Source organism: Zootoca vivipara, chromosome 5, assembly GCF_965207765.1.
Source record: "Zootoca vivipara chromosome 5, rZooViv2.hap1.1, whole genome shotgun sequence".
In the NCBI taxonomy this organism is placed as follows: Eukaryota; Metazoa; Chordata; class Lepidosauria; order Squamata; family Lacertidae; genus Zootoca; species Zootoca vivipara.
The window spans coordinates 97,075,562-97,095,589 of record NC_142588.1 but is presented as its reverse complement, the minus strand read 5'-3'; the positions used below and the strand labels follow the sequence as shown (position 1 = coordinate 97,095,589).

At 49.0% G+C, this 20,028-nt stretch overlaps 1 protein-coding gene across 2 annotated transcripts; it reads left to right on the top strand.

The window, feature by feature from the left end:
* The first annotated feature begins 4,135 nt into the window (after positions 1-4,135).
* Positions 4,136-19,574, top strand: PPP1R2 (protein phosphatase 1 regulatory inhibitor subunit 2). 2 transcript variants are annotated; one of them, XM_035132860.3, is made up of 6 exons: positions 4,136-4,518; positions 5,142-5,249; positions 7,800-7,877; positions 8,868-8,968; positions 10,476-10,667; positions 17,718-19,574. In XM_035132860.3, the coding sequence occupies exons 1-6, from the start codon at positions 4,307-4,309 to the stop codon at positions 17,783-17,785; spliced, it is 759 nt and encodes a 252-aa protein (XP_034988751.1). In that variant the 5' UTR covers positions 4,136-4,306; the 3' UTR covers positions 17,786-19,574. The 2 variants fall into 2 exon arrangements, with proteins under 2 accessions (XP_034988751.1, XP_060130219.1); XM_060274236.2 differs by having other exon boundaries at positions 17,478-19,574.
* The last annotated feature ends 454 nt before the right edge of the window (positions 19,575-20,028 follow it).

The window sequence follows — 20,028 nt, the reverse complement described above, 5'->3', positions numbered from 1 at the left end:
GAAGCTGAAAACATTCTGGCACATCTCCCCATGAGCTTTTTCTCAGCTGCATATATTTGCCTTAGCTAACTTATGCCACGAGCAGCAAATGAGGGCCCAAGACTAGAATCATAGAGTTGGAAGAGACAAGGGCCATCCAGTCCAACCCCCTGCCAAGCAGGAAACACCATCAAAGCATTCTTGACATATGCCTGCGAAGCCTCTGCTTAAAGGGTAAAGGGACCCCTGACCATTAGGTCCAGTCGTGACCGACTCTGGGGTTGCGCGCTCATCTCACATTATTGGCCGAGGGAGCCGGCGTATAGCTTCCAGGTCATGTGGCCAGCATGACAAAGCCGCTTCTGGCAAACCAGAGCAGCACATGGAAACGCCGTTTACCTTCCCGCTGTAGCGGTTCCTATTTATTTACTTGCACTTTGACGTGCTTTCGAACTGCTAGGTTGACAGGAGCTGGGACCAAGCAACGGGAGCTCACCCCGTCACAGGGATTCGAACCCCGACCTTCTGATCAGCAAGCCCTAGGCTCAGTGGTTTAACCCACAGCGTCACCTGGGTCCCTCTGCTTAAAGACCTCCAAAGAAGGAGACTCCACCACACTCCTTGGTAGCAAATTCCACTGCCGAACAGCTCTTACTGTCAGGAAGTTCTTCCTAATGTTTAGGTGGAATCTTCTTTCTTGTAGCTTGAATCCATTGCTCCGTGTCTGCTTCTCTGGAGCAGCAGAAAACAACCTTTCTCCCTCCTCTATGTGACATCCTTTTATATATTTGAACATGGCTATCATATCACCCCTTAACCTTCTCTTCTCCAGGCTAAACATACCCAGCTCCCTAAGCCGTTCCTCATAAGGCATCATTTCCAGGCCTTTGACTAAGGAGAACAGCAATTTAGAAACCTGATGATTCAATCTCCATATGGCCAGAACAGTATTTTTGAAGCAGGGAGCAAATGGCTTTTAGGTGAAGCACATGTGTGCCATAGCAGGAGTAGTCGGAGGAGAGAGGGGGAGGGATTCCTTCCTGTATGTGAGACGAGAAATTTGTCCTAAATGAAATGCAGGTGCCACCTGCCATTTTTGTAAGCACCTGAATTCCAAGCAATACATATGCAGAGAGAGATCTGCTACCTGATTAACTGGGCCACTTTCGCAGCTGATGGGAAACGGATGGATGGATTGAACAGACAGAGCACAACTTTCAGCCCCTGGAAAGTCAAATGCAGCCCCAAAGGCACAAATTCCTGGCTTGCCCAGGAGAAAACAGGCAGCGCAGCAACCCTGCGGCTGGCCAAACCTCTCTTCTCACTGGAGAACTGAGAAGTCCCTGCAAAAAGCTGATTTCCCTCTACCAACCCAGATGGCACCCCCACCCCCTTGAACCTGACGCTGTGGCTTCTGGGTCCTACTCCAGATCCAGCCCTGAGCTCCCCCCAAACTCCCAGCTGCTCAAAGAAGTCCTTGGCTCAGATCTGGCGACCAGCTATGAAAGAATCCCGTTTTCCACAGACTATCTTGGCACTTGAGTCCCTCTAAATATTTTGCCCTTTCCACAGCTGGTATTCAGATGGAGAACTACAGTGACACACGCTAAGCTCAGCATCATGCAGGGATGAATGCCATGGCTTCCTCTGGGAGTCAGCGAGACTCACACTAACCCTACCTCTATCCCCCTTGGGTCTTCCTCAGTTGGGGGGTAGGGGGGGCAGTCTGGTGCCAGCCCTGGTGATTCTATGCTGGCCCTCCTGGCTGCATGCCTGCCAAGTGCCATCCCACAGCACCTCACCCTCACTCAAGCGCAAGACCTGCTTTGGGGAACCTGCTCCCACAAAGCCTGACTCTCTCCCAGGCGACTGTGTGCTGAAGTGAAGCCACTGCCTCCTTGCCCACTCACCCTGATGCTGCGTGACGGATGCGCACAGGGCTGGCCCATCCATGAGGTAGACTGAGGCAGGCACCTCAGGTGGGAGAATCATAATAATAATAATAAATTAATTTATACCCCGCCCTCCCCAGTCAAAACCGGGCTCAGGGCAGCTAACACCAATAAAATTACAATAAAACACAAGCCATGAGGGAGGAAAACACAGGGATCCAAAGGCCAGGCGGAACAGCTCTGTCTTGCAGGCCCTGCGGAAAGATGACAAATCCATGGGGTGCCTCCATGGATGCCCTCTACCACCACCCTTGCTACTGGAGAGGCGGCTGGGGTGGCTTCTGGTCTTGGGTGAGATCTCTGAAGAGCCCCATGAGAGGCCTCTGCACAATCTGGTTGGGCTCTCCTGAGATATCGCCAGAACGCACAGCTGTGCACCCTGGTAAGAGAGGCTTTGGCGGGGTGGCAAGGGGGGAGGTGGGCTGAGCATGTGCAGGACAGCCGCTTCCCATCTCGCCTCAGGTGGTGAAACAGGATGGGCCGCCTCCGGATGCGCGTGACCTTTATTTGCTTTATTAAATTTCTATACCACTGGTTCACGGCATAAAAATACAAGCAGGGAGCTGGCAACCCAGGAACCTAGCCATGCGGCCACTGTGTGGAACTCATCCGAGCTGCTCAAGGGGAAGAGGCCTGCCTGGGCAATTTTGTGCTCGAGCCGAGAGAGACTGGCAGTCCCCCCCCCCCCGAGCTCCCAAATGATCTGATGAGCCAGCAGCGGCCCAGGCTCAACCTGGCCATTATCTCAATCACTCCAGCAAGCTGGTCGATTGGTTTGGTCAGGGCTGACAGCTGGCAAGATGATGGGGGTTGTCACTCCTTGCAAGGTAACAGGCAGAGACACGGCGTCCTGATTAGCAGCCAAGCAGGGCAGGATGTTCTCCTGCCTGGAGCAGGCTGGGGCTGCTTTGCAGGGATGCCGGCCCCTTTGATGCTGCGTCCCCTGAAGGGAGAGAGACTCTTGGAGTGATCGGAGATGGCAGACTTGTTAAAGCTGTTCTGACAGCAGAGCAGCAAACCCTAATCCTCTCGCACACCCACCCCTGTGGGCTTGTTCGTCCAGCAGTGAGTGAAGCCCTCTGGCCGGGCAGGGAGGGAGGGTGGTCATGGAGGACCGGAACTGGGATGGGCGCAGGCTGCCAGGGGAGCATCTAGACAGGCTCTACCTGGGGCAGAGCTGGCAAGGCCCACCCATGAGCTCAAGGCAGGAGAGAAGGGCCCCGTCTGCCCGGTCTTTTCTTCAAGGCCAGCCTTGCACGCAGTCCCAGTGGTGGTGTAGTGGTGAGAGTGGGTTTGAATGGAGCTCCCTTGGGCTGCTCAGGCTGTCCTACCTCACAGGGTTCTTGTGAGGATAGAATTCAGGAATAACCTTCTGAGTGGAAGGGTCTCCCTTGGGACGCGGTGGACTCTCCTTCCCGGGAGGCTGGCTGACCCGCTCTCTGCTGCCAGGGACGCTTGAGCCGAGATCCCTGCCAAGTTGCAAGGGGGTTGGACTGGATGACCCCGGGGGATCCCTTCCAGGCCTTCTAGGATCCTATGAATGGGAAGGCCCTGAAGGGTCGCCTCGTCGAGGGCAGGCGGGACTCCCGACCTCCGCTGAGGAACCTCCGGCCGAGGGGAGCCTCGCACCTTCCGGGGAGCCTGGTCCGCCTCCCTCTCGGGCGAGGCCGGGGTTGGAACCAGGCCGCGGAGGCCCACCTCGGCTCCAAGCCGGCCAGCGGACGCCGCAGCGGGGACAAGCCCCGGGCTCTCCAGCTGGCCAGGCCAGCGCTCGGCCCCGCGGCTGGGCGAAAAGGGCTCTTCCTCTCCCGGCCTGGGCCGCCCTCCCGGCGCGGCTGCACTACAACTCCCGCCATCCTGCCGGGGCAGGCGCGGGGGCCGCCGGGAGCTGCCTTTTTGCTGCGTCCAGAGGGTGGAGGCCGCCCTGTTCTGAGGCGCTTGCCAAGGCCGATTCGCGTCCAATGGCAGCGGTTGTTGTTGTTGTTGTTGTTTGGGTTGCGCAGGCGCAGTTTGCGTTCAGCGGCTCGTTCTACATCCGGGCTTCCGGACGTCCCGCCTCTCGCGCGCTCGGCGCATGCCCAGAACGCCGCCGCCCTGCCGCGTCTTGTCCTCGCCGCCCGGCTTCTGAGGCAAAAAGGGAGGGAAGGGAACCGGCCCCGCCCCCGCGCCCCGCTTATGACGCCGGCGTCGCGCGTCGCCCGCCTGTTGCGCGTGCGCAGAGCGAGACGGCGCAGTGACTCCGAGCGGCCTCCCGTCCCGTCCCGCCTCCGCCGCCTGAGAAGAAGCAACAGAAGAACAGCGAGCGCGGCGGCAGCGAGGCCACGGGCGGGCGAGCGAGTGGTCAGGCGGGGCGCGCCTCCCCCCCTCCCGGCGCCATGGAGGCGAAGTCCTCGTCGAGCCGCGCCCCCGTGAAGGGCATCCTCAAGAACCCCTCCGGAGGGAGCGGCAGCAGCGGCGCGGGCCTAGTGGCGGCGGCCCTGGCCGAGGCGGCTTCTACCGCCGCCGCCGCCAAGGCCAGACCGACCGTCGCAAAGCCTGCCGCCGCGGAGGTCCCGCTCGGAGGCGCCTACGACGGCGACGCCCAAGGGTGCGAGGCCAGGCCGGGCGCGGGAGGCGGGGCGCAGCATGACGCAGAAGAGGGAAGGGCGCCGCTCCGGCCCTGGATCAGCTTCCTTTCGGGGCCCCTGAGGCACACTCTCCTTGGGCGGGACGGGGAGCCTTCTGCTCAGATCTCCTGGGTTGCTGCCTAGAGGGGTCCTGTTTTGGGGGCTGCCCTTCGTGAAGGAGTGGGGGGACGACGCGTGTGCGGCCTTTTTCATGATTGGAACACGCAGATCAGAGCGAACATCTATTCTGTTCTTATTCCAGATGGGCGGGGTATAAATAATTTATTATCATCATCATTGTCATCCACCTTTTCTCTAAGGACCTCAAGGTGGTCTTTGCCCTTTCTCCCTCTTCATCTTGTCGTTACAGCAGCCCTGTCGGGTTGGGGGGGGGTTGTAGAGCCCAAGACCCACCCAGTGAGCTTTGTACTTGAGCAGGGGCTGTAAGGTGAGGCACTAAGCCAATAAATGGATGGATAGATCAAAAGGGTGAGTTCCCCTGCTCTCTAGGGAGAGGGAATACCGGTAGGGTTTTTGAAAGAGAGAAGTGCTAATGTTTCTCTCTGTTCTAATTCCATTTCTTTCCTTTCTCGTGTTCTTTTAGTAAGAAATCCCAGAAGTGGGATGAAATGAACATCCTAGCTACCTACCATCCAGCAGGCAAAGACTACGGCTTAATGAAAATAGATGAGCCAAGCACTCCCTACCATAGGTAAGCCAGACATGAGGATGATTAAAAGATAGGTTGCCCTTGTGTGCTTCACCACATTTTTGAGGCATTGTTGAGAGGCTAAACAGCAGCCTAGAGTGAAAAGATGGCATGGCAGGCTTTATGTGTTGCAGGGATTGCTTTTGATTAGTGCACATTTAAATCATAGAATCATAGAGTTGGAAGAGACCACAAGGGCCATCTAGTCCAACCCCCTGCCGAGCAGGAAACACCATCAAAGCATTCTTGACATATGGCTGTCAAGCCTCCGCTTAAAGACCTCCAAAGAAGGAGACTCCATCACACTCCTCTGCAGCAAATTCCACTGTCGAACAGCTCTTACTGTCAGGAAGTTCTTCCTAATGTTTAGGTGGAAGCTTCTTTCTTGTAGTTTGAATCCATTGCTCCGTGTCCGCTTCTCTGGAGCAGCAGAAAACAACCTTTCACCCTCCTCTATATGACATCATTTTATATATTTGAACATGGCTATCATATCACCCCTTAACCTTCTCTTCTCCAGGCTAAATATACCCAGCTCCCTAAGCCGTTCCTCATAAGGCCTCATTTCCAGGCCTTTGACCATTTTGGTTGCCCTCTTCTGGACACATTCCAGCTTGTCAGTATCCTTCTTGAACTGTGGTGCCCAGAACTGGACACAGTATTCCAGGTGAGATCTGACCAGAGCGGAATACAGTGGTCAAGCCCATCATCCAAGTCATTGATAAAGATGTTGAATAAGACTGGGCCCAAGACAGAACCCTGTGGCACCCCACTAGTCACTACTCTCCAGGATGAGGAGGAGCCATTGATGAGCACATTTTATCAGCTTCTTTACAAGAATATCATGGGGTACCTTGTCAAAGGCCTTGCTGAAATCAAGATAGGCTATATCCACAGCATTCCCTTCATCTACCAGGCTTGTAATTCTGTCAAAAAATGAGATCAGATTAGTCTGACATGACTTATTTTTCAGAAACGCATGCTGACTTTTAGTGATCACAGCGTTCCTTTCTAGGTGCTCATAGACCGTTTGCTTAATGATCTGCTCTAGAATCTTTCCTGGTATTGATGTCAGGCTGACTGGGCGGTAATTGTTTGGGTCCTCTCTTTTCCCTCTTTTGAAAATAGGGACAACATTTGCCCTCCTCCAGTCTGCTGGGACTTCACCTGTTCTTCAGGAATTCTCAAAGATTACTGCCAGTGGTTTGGAAATCACCTTTGCCAGTTCTTTTAATACTCTTGGATGTAGTTCATCTGGCCCTGGAGACTTGAATACATCTAAACTAGCCAAGTATTCTTGTACTACCTCCTTATTTGTTCGGGGCTGTGTTTCCCCTGCTGAATCATCTGCTCCATATTCTTCAGGTTGGGCATTGTTTTCTTTTTTGGAGAAGACTGAGGCAAAGAAGGTATTGAGGAGTTCTGCCCTTTCTCTGTCCCCTGTTTGCATTTCACCATCTTCTCCTCTAAGTGACCCCACTGTTTCCTTGTTCTTCCTTTTGCTACGGACATACCCATAAAAGCCCTTTTTGTTGCTTTTAACCTCTCTGGTGAGCCTGAGTTCATTCTGTGCTTTACTTTTCTGACTTTGTCTCTATGCGTGCTGGCTATTTGGTGGTTTCCCCCTTTTCCCATTTTTTGTACATATCCCTTTTAAATCTTAACTCGGTTAAAGGTTCTTTAGATAGCACCCATTTGCGTGCATGATAGGCTTTTGGGAAGTGCAAGCTCCAATTTGGGACTTTATATCTTTCAACAAATTTATATATTGAGGGAAAAGCGCTTCTGCTTCTTTGTTTAAAGCCTTAAATGGCATCGGCCCAGTATACCTGAAGGAGCATCTCCACCCACATTGTCCAGCTCCGAGGGCCTTCTGGCGGTTCCCTCCCTGCAAGAAGTGAGGTTACAGGGAACCAGGCAACAAGGCCTTCTCGGTGGTGGCACCTTCCCTGTAATACACCTTCCATCAGATGTCAAGGAAATCAACAACTCTCTGACTTTTAGAAGACATCTGAAGGCACTCCTGTTTAGGGAAGTTTTTAATGATTGATGTTTTTAATGGCTGATTTTAAGCTGATTTTAATCAACTGACTTTATGTTTTAATGTGTTATATATATTGTTTTAATGTACAGTATTATATATTTTGACGTTAGCAACCCTGAGCCGGTCCTGGCCGGGGAGGGTGGGGTATAAATATTATTATTATTATTATTATTATTATTATTATTAATGTGTTTTGTTGGAAGCCGCCCAGAGTGGCTGGGGAAACCCAGCTAGATAGGCAGGGTATAAATAAGGATGATGATGATGATGATGATAATAATAATAATAATAATAGTAATAATAATATCACCCTGATTTTTGTAGATACCTTTGGTATCTTCAGCACAGAAGAGGAGTTGATTACTTACAGTACACAAAAATACATGAAATAAGGAGAGTTGGCTTTTAAAGAAATCTCTTTTGGCACGCAAGTAGCTTGGTGCTGCTTCTTCAAGTGAGGCTGTAGCAGAAAGTTCTCTTGATGCCCTCTCTTTGTCTTACCTTTGCAGCATGGCAGGAGAAGATGAAGATGCAGGCAGTGATACAGAATGCAACGAAGGCGTCACTGCAGATGTGTTGGCAACAAAGTAAGTGCTCCTGGGTGCAGGGAGGATTGTTTATTTTAGAACCCAAGAAGTTCTAAATCTGTTGCTGGATTAGACCACAGTTTTGTCTCGTCCAGAGCCTTGTTTTCCACACTGGCCAGCAGGATCCCCAAGCAGGGCATGAAGTCAAGGTCTTCCCCTGCTGTCACTCCCGAGCAGGCAATACACAACAGCAACTGCACCTGAGCCTGGAAGGTCCATATGGCCATCATGGCTTAAATGAAGAGGCAGTTGAAAGTCCCCTTCTTGACTCCCTCTTCAGTGCCTTAGGTCAGCCTTTCTCAAGCTCGGGTCCCCCGATGTTGTCGGACTACAACTTCCACTGTCCCTATCCGCTAGGACTAGTCATAAGGGATGATGGGAGTTGTAGTTCAATAGTGTATCAGGATCTGAGTTTGAGAAAGACTGGTTTAAGTACACTGTTTTCTTAGCTGGTTCTCCTCTGGAAGTGCTGCCCTCTCCCTCCTTCTCTGCTGCAATCTTTCAGGGTTCTGTTCGTGATTCCCTTCCAGTTCCCATGCACAGTTTTCTGCCCCCCCCAAAAAACCTTTCTTGCCTTTGTTTGATCTGAATCTCCCACTGTTCATCTTTGTTGTATGACTACATTGAGTTCTAGTGTTACGAGAAAGAGAGTAAAACTCTTTGCTTTATATGCCTGTCTCAGAGGTTTATGCAGTACTGTTGCCTCCCCCCTGCCCACAAGGAGCTGCTCCAACTCTGGGTTATACTGGCTGCTTTTTTTCTGGGGCGTTTGCACTTCTGCAATACCCTATTCTGGCAACCAGAACTATAAGCTAAATTTTGTACCATAGATTTTTATAAAGGCAGACATTTTACTGATTATATCTAGTGTGGAATTCACACACACACACAAAACTGTCGCACATTGGGTAACCTGTCCGGTGATCTCTGGAAATAGAGTGGGCTAAAAGTATTGTGAAATAAAATAAATAACCCAATAAATCTGTGTAGGTTAGCAGCTGCAGCACATGGCAAGGGGCCGAAGATCCTTGCTCAGCAGGAGAGCAGCGACGAAGAGGACGATGATTCGGAGTTAACTCCTGAAGAACGTGGTAGGTCTTGCTTTACCCAGTAGCAGCCAAACGATGCCTGTGGAACAGCTGAAATGTGCAAAGGGCTGGATAGTTTTTATTGTTTATACCTGCACAGATGTTTTGGTTTAAGTGGTGCTTATCCCCATTTATAGATGGGAAGCTGAGGCAGAGGATGGTAATATGCCTGTGACCATCAAGTGGAGCTGGGAGGTGGGGTTGAAGCCCAAGGAACAGACTCTTGAATTTGGACCCCAATGACATAATAGTTACAGAAAAATGCTTGGATTTGAAGGCACTCCTGGGGGTTGGATCCTGCTGTCAACACTTGGAGGAGACCTGTTGAAACCAGTGTTGTGAATTGACTTAAGCCCTTTGCAGTGAGTGGATCCTTTTTGAGTAAGACTTAGCTGGAATACAGCCCTTAAATGGCTGGGACCTTCTAACAAGTGGAGTTGGGTTGGGTTAAGAGGTAAAAGTTCATCCTTCTTAGATCTCTACCTCCCCATGGCATGATAAAGATGCTTGGTGTCTATTTCCACATAGGCCATTGAACTGACAGGGCTTTGGATATTTTCCTTCCCCCTGAACTTTCCAGCTAAATTTCTACATTTCAGGCTCTTGGTGAGACACTGAGCTTTTTCCAAGTCAGCAGTTCTTTTGACTACATAACATCATAAAGGAGGGAGGGAGAGCGCTGTGGTGATGAATAAGCTGTCTTTTCCTTTAAGGCTAACTGCAGAGGCCAGGGCACAAGTTCGAAAGAATGGTCGCTCTTTGAGGGATCAGTTTGGGGATTATGTTCTTGCCTCCTTTTGCAATTACACGCTGCAGTTCTCTGTGTTTATACCATGGCTTACTGAAAACTGCTCTCGAGAATAGCTGGCATTTGTGCTGGGGGGAGGAGGTATCTCTTTTTTCTACCCTTCCTAGTTACCTGCCCATATGCCTGACTCCGGAGTAAAACGGCTGATCTTGGAAGCTGCTTAGGCTGGTCTGTCTGCTCCTTCCTTTGACTTCACTAAGCAGAAAAAGAAGCCACTGGTTTCTCAGTGCGAAGGCCCAACAAAATAGACATTGGTGTGGTTCTTGCACAGACTGTGCGCACACACACTTGTGCAGGTGGATTTTAGCTGCTCAGGTGGCAATTTTGCTCCATTGTTGACCTGGAAAAATTCTAGCTGAGCACCCTGCAGAAGCTGGGAGGGGAAATGTTTTGCTGTTTTGCTGCCTCCCTACCCACCCATAGCCTTTGGGATGAGGTCGGCTGTAACTCCTCTTAGGAAATGCTTCCTAGGGAATGTGGTAGGTACATTTGTGTACAATGCTTCCTGGCCAAATGCAATGGTTCTGGAGAATTTTTTTAAAACCTTCCTGTTCAAATTTTGATATATGCCTGTTGGGATGGACCTCATTTCTTGTAGCTCAGGGTCTTCATGGCAGCAGGCAGTGGAGTTGCAGGAGGTATAGCAGTAGAAAAACAAGGGCTGATGAGTCGGTCTACTGAATCTCTTTGCTCTCCGTGCAGAGAAGAAGAGGCAGTTTGAGATGAAGAGGAAGATCCACTACAATGAGGGCAAGAACATCAAGCTAGCCAGGCAGCTGATTGCGAAGGAGCTGCGTGGTGATGCAGCCAATGAAGAAGACGACGACGATGAATGCGATGATGAGGATGAAGACGACGAATGTGATGAAGAGATGCGGGACACGGTAGACCTTGGTGAGCCAGTTACTCCCAAAGTGCCTACAGTTGGTGCCGGTCAGAGAGCACTTCCGCCTTAGCGCCAGCTCTCTGAGCCACAGAGTGGAGGGGATTTTGCAGGGTTATTAGGTGCCAGGATGAAATCTGCCCAGCCAGGCTCCTAGGCAGCTGCTCTTGGGGTTTGGCATCTTTGGACACCTCCAGCCAAGTGTTTGCTTTGCATCGCCTGACTTGGCAACTCTGGTATTTTCTTCAAAATGATACACAGTATCAGCTTGAAGTCTATATCGGGCTGTCTGCTTCATCATTTTTGACCTGGCAATATATCGCGAATCATGATCTGTTTAGGACTTAACGGTGTTTGGTGATATATATCATCAGGTAAACATCATGATATACCAACACATCACAATGTCTGAAATAAGGATTTAATTACGTAGAGGTGAACAGGGTAACGTCCTAGAAAATGCTTCTTCTTAGGCAGGCATTCCCAAACCTCGGCCCTCCAGATGTTTTGGACTACAATTCCCATCATCCCTGACCACGGGTCCTGTTAGGTAGGGATCATGGGAGTTGTAGGCCAAAACATCTGGAGGGCCGCAGTTTGGGGATGCCTGTTCTTAGGGGTCTAAAACTGACACAGCTGATAGGACAGAGCAACAGACAGAAGGAATCGTGATAGAAGGGATGACTGGCTTCACATTTTTTCCATGTTGCTATTTTTTCCATAGCACACACATATCGTGATTCGCAATATATCGCCATGGTGAATATTATGAAACCGTTGGCTCAATGTGGACTTCAAACCCATTTTTGATGATGTATCAATGCATTGCCTATCCCTAGTCTCTCTCTCTCTGTGTGTGTGTGAGTATGTTTGGTGCACTATGCAAAAATCACAATGTGGGAAAAACCATGAAGCTAGGCCATACTTCCTTGGAAGTTTTCAAGCAAAAGTTGGATGGCCATCTGTCATGGATGCCTTAGCTGAGATTCCTGCATTTCAGGGTGTTGAAGTAGATGACCCTTGCAGTTTCTCCTGAATCTATGATTCTCTCCATTCTTGCAGACCCTGTTAAACTCTGCCAGCTCAGCTCTCCCCTGCCAGGGGGCAGCAAATCACAAGAGCAGGTGCTGGCAAAAATCACAATGTGGGAAAATCCATGAAGCCAGCTCTACATAGCTCCGTCCTTATTTCAGACATTGGTATATTGCAGTGTTTAACTGGTGTTATATCACAATGTCGAAAACCAGATATTGCCCAGCCTTAACTGCCAGCTCTGTTTCCATTCGAGGGACTTGTTCCTATTTGCCTGCAAGGGCCGTTCTCCTTGAGGAAGAAATAGGAACTGTGGAGAGATAAAAATGGGTAGTGTGTTGCCATTCTTGTTTTTCCACTCCCTTTTCCTTTTTTATTATTATTACAATCTATTTTTATTAATTTTCCAATTAAAACACAACTATATCACATCCATTATTCCAAATTATACAAATCCATATCTATTAAGCCGAATATTATGCCAAATCTTATAAAATTTTGGAGTTCCCATGCTTCAAAAATTGGGGTTTTCTCGCAACTGTTTATTGCCGTCTTTGTTCTAAAGTCCAAATAATCACTCAGAATCCATGATAGTCACAATCTTCCCCTGCAGTCACTAAAATATTTTCTTCTTTCATCCAATTTTTCCACCGCCGCTGAAATAAGCATCAAACGAGATTTCCCATATATTCATTCTCCTGTGTGAGTTTTAATCAGTCCGGCCTCCCCATAAATCCCCATAAATCCTCTTTGTCTGGAGTGCTTTCCTCTTGCGCCGATCTTTCAACACAAAACAGCGCCATCTTAAAGAGCTCAAATCACTTTCGTTTTCTTCTCGACGTTATTTTGCAGACGATCATAGTAAAAATTACAGCTTTTCTGGGCATAGGCACAGCTGTCACATTATGTACAGACTCTTAATAAATTTATAGCTCTCCTTGCCCTATAGCTGAACTTAACTTCAGATCGCTGTTCAAATTCCAAGTGCGTCACACCTCATAAATCCAAACGCTTCCAGCTGCACTCCGATTGTCCGGTTGGAGGGGGGGCCCTCCAACAGTTTTACAACTTCTAACCATATAATATCGATAGTTTTATAAAGTCCAACTCACACAGTTAAGTTCCATTTCTCATTTGTTCCAAACAAACAGGACATCACGTCCGGGAAGGTATGATATAACTCGTAGAGTGTATGAAGAAAATAACAAAGACTCACTTCCCTTCTCGTGGCGTCCCAATCAATCTTTCTTGCCGATGATATACTCCCTCACTCCTCACACTCAGCAGCGAAAATTCCTTGGCAATAAACAGAGCTTCTGCCCTTCCTTTTTGAAGCGCGTCCATGAATTTAAGCCCAATTATCTTCTTTAATCATGGAGATCCCGCCACCCAGGTAGGCGTCCGGGGAGTTCCGCTCCTCCATAAGTGCTTTCAGCCCTGCCCCCCCCCACCCCTTGAACAGTCGGGGTGGGTTTAGGGGCATCCGCGGGCCTGCGGCCCCTCTCCGTAACCCCCGGAGAGGTGGGGTGGTTGCCATTTACTCCCCTAGCAACCGCCAAGTTCCTTATGAAGGTCGGAGGGATGGAAAAAGGGTCAGCCATTCCTGCAGGCGGAACCGGAACTCTTTCCACTCCCTTTTCCAGGTGACTGGAAGGCAAACCCTTCTAGGATTTGTGCAGCTGGGTGGAGCCCAAGAGTGTGTGTGTGTGTGTGTGTGTGTGTGTGCGTAAAAGAGAGAGAGAGAGAGAGAGAGAGAGAGAGAGAGAGAGAGAGAGAGAGAATGAATTGGGCTCATTCAGCTGCTGCTGAGCTGGTTTGGCCTTCCCTCTTTGCATGCCTCATTTACCCATCCTCATTTGGGGTGTTCCTCACATGAATAAATTGAAATCTTCTCTCCGAGATTTCATGGGAGTTGTAGTCTCAAAATATCTGGAGGGCCAAGTTTGCCTATGCCTGGAATAAGTACATGCAGAGCAGCACTGTGGCAGAGACAGGCCATGGATTAGGATCTGTGAGTTCTAGGAGAGTGTAGTGAGCCCAGGTGTGCTGTGGAATGGTTGAGGGAGCCCAGGGAAGAGAAGACACAGGTGAGATGATAGCTGTTTTCTACTGTGAAGACATCCGAAAGGACCTCCAGGCAAAATGGCAAATGCCGTTTGATATGAGGGTCATTCCACACCAAATCACCTGGTGCTATGGGCTCTCACAACTCAGATTTTCTTCTATTTTTTTAAATGTGTAGATTTAGGACATAATATACAAATGAAAGATTGGGGGAAATTATGGAAAGTTGATTTAAAATGTACTGCTTGCACAACTCTGAAAGAGAATTATATGAAAATGATGTACCGATGGTATTTAACTCCAGTTAAGCTTGCAAAAATGTATAGAACTAGTTCCAATAAATGCTGGAAGTGTAAAGAGAAAGAAGGTATGTTTTATCAAATGTAGTGGAATTAAAATTACGAAATAAAATTTGGTATAAAAATGTTAAGTATATTGAGGTTTAAGATCATAAAAATGAGACAAAAATTAAGCAGAAGTAATAAATATTTAAAGAACCAGAAGGGGAAGTGGAGGGAAGTCATGGGGTGGTTCCCCCCCCCTTTTTTGTTTATATGACAAATGTTACATTGTGTTATTTGGTTGAATATTAAATTGTAAAATCACACACACACATATACGTATACACACACACTTACAGCCTCATTGACCATATTACATATATGCAAAACAAAGTAACTTTGACCATATCATTGCAGAAGTATTTTACACAATAAAATGAACAAGGGCTCTGAGATGTATTTTGTTTTTATTAAGTACAGTAATCAATAAAACATAATTTTTAAAATATATCAGATGACATTGTAGCATAAGAGGATACAATTTTAACTATTCTCAGGAATGTGTGAGTTAATTCAGGCTCAAAGAGACCTTAAACCTGTACAAAAAAGTAAAAAAAAATACTTCATATTCAAATTATTTTATAACCACAAAAACCACCCTCCTTATTTTTAAATCATAAAAAGTACATGGTTAGCCCACTCTGCAACAAAAGTATGAAACACGTGTTAGTTGTAGTTTGTGCGCTATGGCTTATCGAACCTACCGGGAATAAAATGACAAAAATTCACTTTGGCCGGTGACCCTTTTCTGTGGCACTTAATACTATTTTTATACTGTACCTTATTTTGAAAGAGACCACAATTACCTTTATTTTGATACCAAAATAAACCCAACCGGTTGAAAAATGAGAGTTTTTTTCTAAACTGATGCAGAAATTGCATTGGCCTAAATTGCACAAAAATCAAATCTCATAGGTTGTTGTTTAGTCGTTTCCGACACTTCGTGACCCCATGGACCATAGCACGCCAGGCACTCCTGTCTTCCACTGCACATCTACACATAAAATTTTTTTGGAAGAAAATCTGAGTCATGAGAGCACGGTTGAGTATAAAATCAGATGATTTGGCGTAGAATGACCAATGGGTAAGTGTAAAATGATGCACACAGGGGCAAGAAATACAAAGTTTGCATCAGTGCTCCTGCGATCTGCTGCTAATGACCAAGAAGGATACTTTGGGTTGCAGTGGAGACCTTGATGAAGATGTTGAGAAAGGCTAGGGCAGGCATAGGCAAACTCCGGCCCTCCAGATGTTTGGGACCACAATTCCCATCATCCTTGACCACTGGTCCGGTTAGCTAGGGATGATGGGAATTGTGGCCCTAAACATCTGGAGAGCCGGAGTTTGCCTATGCCTGGGCTAGGGATTGTTAGGAAAGGGATTGAGAATAAAACTCAAAAAGGATATTGTAGAGCAGGAAGAGGTTGAGAAAAGGACAACCAAAATGATCAAGGGGGGTGAAACAATGAACCTTTGAGGAAGGGTGACAATATTTTTAGTTCAGAGGAAAGAGAAGCAACAGGAAACATGATAGAGGTATAAAATTGGGACTAAAGACCATCTTTCACACAGCGCAGAGTCAAGTTATGGAATTCCCTCCGACAGGAGGCATGAAAAAAGGATTAGAGAAAGGCTTTGCAGATCAGGCTCCCCATGGTGACTGACCCCAGTGGCTGTGCCTCTGCCTCTCCGTACCAGCAGCTGGCGTTCCCTGGTGTGTTGCACTCATGTCCTGCTTGCAGGCGTCCCTTAGGGGCGCCTGGTTGGCCCCTTTGAGAACAGAGTTCTGCCCTAGACAGGCCTTGGACTGGATCTTGCAGGGGGGTTCTGCCATTACTTCTGGAAGCAAATTCCATAGGTTTCTCCCCCCCCCCATTGGGTCTTTTTTTGGGGGGGGTGTGTCTTCTGTGTTTGTATCCTTCATGCTGGCATGGGTGGCCTAAGTGCAGGAGGTTCTGGCTGCCCAGGCTCCTGGTCTCTTCTTCCCCAGCAAGGCCCTGGGGTGCTTGTGAGTTGGGCTCCTTCCGCTAAGCTCCCTGTGGCTTCCACTTGCTCTCCTACGACCTCCAGTTGCATGACCAGGACTCCATCTTTGCCCTTTCCACAACTGCAGTGCCCAATGAAGGGCTTCCCTCTAACATGCAGGCCTGTAGAGTCTCTGGCAGCTGTTCATCTTTTCCCCAAGCAGAGGGGAAAGTCTGGGTTGAGTTGCCTGCTCTCAGTTGCTCACTAGCTGCCTTTGAATGGAGGGCTGGGCGTGGCGTTGAAGCCACTTCGGGGCTTAAGCCACTAACTGTACCGTGACTTTTTAAAAGACCCTTTCCTCTGAAATAGGGTCAGAGTTGGAGGCCTGCATATTTTTATTATTACGGTAAGAATTGGATTTCCTACCCCTCTATGAGGCCCCAGTGATAGGGAAAAGGTGTGTTCTCTCCGCTAGTCCCTCTCTTTCCCCAAGTCCTGTAGCAAGCACAGAAAACATGAGGAATGGTGTGGGGAGTGTTTGGGGAGTATCGGGCTAAGCCGGTAAGTGTCATGTGGAGCTCCCTGCTTAAGACACCTGCAGGGTGGCTAAGATGTCTGGAAGGAGGCCAGGAGAGACACTTGTAGCAAATCCTCGTCAGTCGTCTACAAAAACATTGGGATTGGGCAGGGAGAAGGCACACATGATGTCCCAGATCCCTCTATCTTTCTCTTCATCTTCAGAAATCTTTACTGAGGTTATTTTAGCCTTGAGACCAAAGTCAAAGAAAAATGGCATTGCTTTGGCCCAACTGGCTGATCTGTGAGCGGCTGATCTCTCCCCCACCCGGAAGGCCTGCCTGGTGCACTGCTGTTAGTCGAAGATGTTGCTCCCTTCCCTTTTGTCTCTTCAACCACCTGCTTGACAGCTGTGGGTTATTGTGTGTGTGTGTGTGTGTGTGTGTGTGTGTGTGTGTGTGTGTGTAGTTCTGCCTCTCCCTGTGCCTTCCTGCTTAGTCTTCTCTAGGGTAGATGTACCTCTTTGGCCAGTCTGGTTCTAGATTTGGGGCTGGTCCAGTTCTTGCTGGGATTGGGCATGGCAACTGCAGAATCCTGACCATGAGGTGTGGATGCCTCAGTCTCTTGCGCTTGGTTGCCCAAGTTGGATTTATTTCCAAGGTGGCTTCAGGCTTGTAAAGAGAAGCTCACCTGGGATCCTTCCAGGCCTGCAGTCCGGGAGGGCAGCTTTTGTGACCTGGAAGGTGGTTGGTCTAAAAGGCCTGCGTGATGGACATTGGGGGTGGGAACCCTTGCAGAGCTGCCTGTAAAGCTGGTTGAGGGGTGTTTATGCAGGCCAAGCAATTGCTGTGCCCCATTTCAGAAACAATCACTGGTGGCTAAGAGGACTCTTGGCTTCTGCAGGTAGTGGTGACCATCCCTGTGTTTGAGCGTTGTGCACACGCTTTGATGGACGACTCAGGTTGACCATTTGGAGCTTCCACCCTGTTCAGATGAAAAAGAAAGGTGCTGCATGCAGGCATCTGACCGCCTGGGCTCTGCTCCTGTGAGGGTGAACGCTTGTCCCGCAGACGCACACTCTTTTGTGATGTAAACTGCAGCTGGTGAGAAATTCCCTGTTTCTTTTCTCTCTCTTTCCTACAGCACCTGATCCTAGCGACCCACTTGAGAAAATTGCACACAGCCTAGAAGAAGTCTGCTCAGGACTGTAGCTGATCCTGAAGCCATACCTTTGTATTCACTGCCTTGCACACCTGCAGTTGTGACTCAAGTAAATGAGGAGCAGGTCGGCTCCCACTTAGTGTTTGTTGCCAAGTGTGGTGGGAGCCAGCAAGACTTTTCTCTTAGGCAGATGGAAAAAACTGCTGAGCTGGCTTATTCTTATGCCTGGCAGCCACAGAGAAGACGGCTTCATGCATAAACAGCAGGATCATATGACGTACAATGCAGGTGACTTCGGCACATCCGTGTTGCTCCTCTTTATGGTTTTGAAACAACCAGTCACTTTGCTTTCTCCTATTCTCTTTGGCAGGACCTTCTAGGACTTAAAGTGGCCACATGCCTTGTAAAAGGGCTTTGGCGTTGATGTGCCAAACTTTACGGCTAGAATAGATGAACCCTTACACTGAAGCGCTTGACAATTGACAAGGTATTTTGAAAAAAAAGGGAGGGGATTGATTGATTAATAGGCTTCTTTTTGTAGAATATTTCTTCTTGGTTGTTAATCTTGCTAGTCTGTATCTTGTTGCTGGAGGGGGAGAAAGAGGCAGAGAGGGAGGCGGCATTAATGCAGCCATGAGCAAAAGGAAGGAGAAAAGGGGCTCGGCATTCCCTCCATGCTTCCCAGAGCTTCCCTGCTGTTATGTGGGGGCTGTTCTGAGCCTGGAAATGATGCTCCAAGCCTGCCATGCTGTGCAACGTTCTCTGCTTCTTCTGCTTGTGGGCTTGGCTGTGGAGTGTTGTCTTGTGGGCTTTCCCCCCATGAATCTCCATTGAGCTGCGTGCCACCCCAGGGGCTTGCCACACTTTCCCATAGTTGGAGGGAAGTCAGCTTTGCGAATCTGCGCTGGAAGCATCACTGGCACCCGTCTCCCTCCCTCTTCCTGTCCAGAGCGAGAGGGTGGCCTGGTGAACTGTGCTGCCATGCAGCCCTTGCGAGGAGCCAGAGCAGCCGCCTGCAAGTGGCTGTGGATGGAAAGACCAGCCTTCATGCTGGAGGCCCCAAGCAGTGGGGTCCTGGCTGATGAATGAAGGCAGGGGAGAAAGAGTCGGGGGTCTGGCTTGTTCCCTTTCTCCAGACTTGAGTAGAGATAAAATCCTGCTTTGGCTTTTCATTTCCTAATTTTGATCGAAATTCAATGTGTTGACCCAACTCCATATGACTCTATGGATCTGTTTTCAGGTGGCTTGTTTACTGTGTGACATCTGAATAACACATTGAAAGTTATAGTTATATTGCATCCCAGGGCTGTCTTAAAATGTTAGGCCCTTTGTAGCCTTACAAGAAAGACGTGTGTGTAGTCACTGAACGTAGATAAAATGGGAAGGGGGCTGTTGAAACAAGCTTAACCTTTCCACAAAAGTCCAGGCTGTGTGGAATTGCATGTAAGCTTTGCCACATCAGAGTCACTGCCTGGCTTCCCGTTTGCAGTTTAATTTTGATGTTTTAAGTAAAAGTGTAGTTTCCTTTGACTGCATTTTCCCATGAGAAGAACCTGTAGTGAATGTTCTGTTCTTTAAAGCAAGGATGTGGACTCAGCTCTCCAGATGCTGGTTGCACTCCAGCTCCCACCCCAGCCCCACCCCACCCCCCGCTTGCCCTATTCTGACAACATCATGATGAAGTGACATTGACCTGTCTCCCACTTGGTCCCAGTGAGCTGCATCTCCAGGGCACCCACCCCCAGTCTCCTAGTTGGCTGGCTGAGATTGTGAGCCCTCTGGGCAGGGATGTTGTCTGTTCTGTACAGCACTGGCGCTAAATAAACAAGTCTAATACCACTGGCTTGCTTCCTCAAGCCATCCTGATTGCTTGCAAAGCTCCCGTTGGCTCTGGGGGAGTTTGGGTCTGTTCTCTGCTGGCCCACCGTCTGTGGAAACCTCCTTTGGACCTCAGGCTCCTCTGCAAAGAGGATGGAGAGAAATGCCTGCGTTTGAAATCAGCACCTCTTGGTTGGCCTGGGAGAGGAAGAGTTGGCTGCATGATGCTGAGGCCAGAGTTGCTTGCCCTGCACAGCCTCTCTGAGCCTTTGGGGCCCTTCGTCTTGCATGTCTTGATGGCCCTTTTTCTGCCAAGCGGCAATACTAAATCAAGGCATATAAGCATTACGAAGAGCAGAGGGGTCTCTGGGAGCTGGTGGGCTCTGACCTCCCCTGGGAATGTGCGGGAGGGATCCTTCCTAAGTGAGCTCTGCATGACAAGGCAAGCGGAGGTCCCGGGAGAAGAATCTCCTAC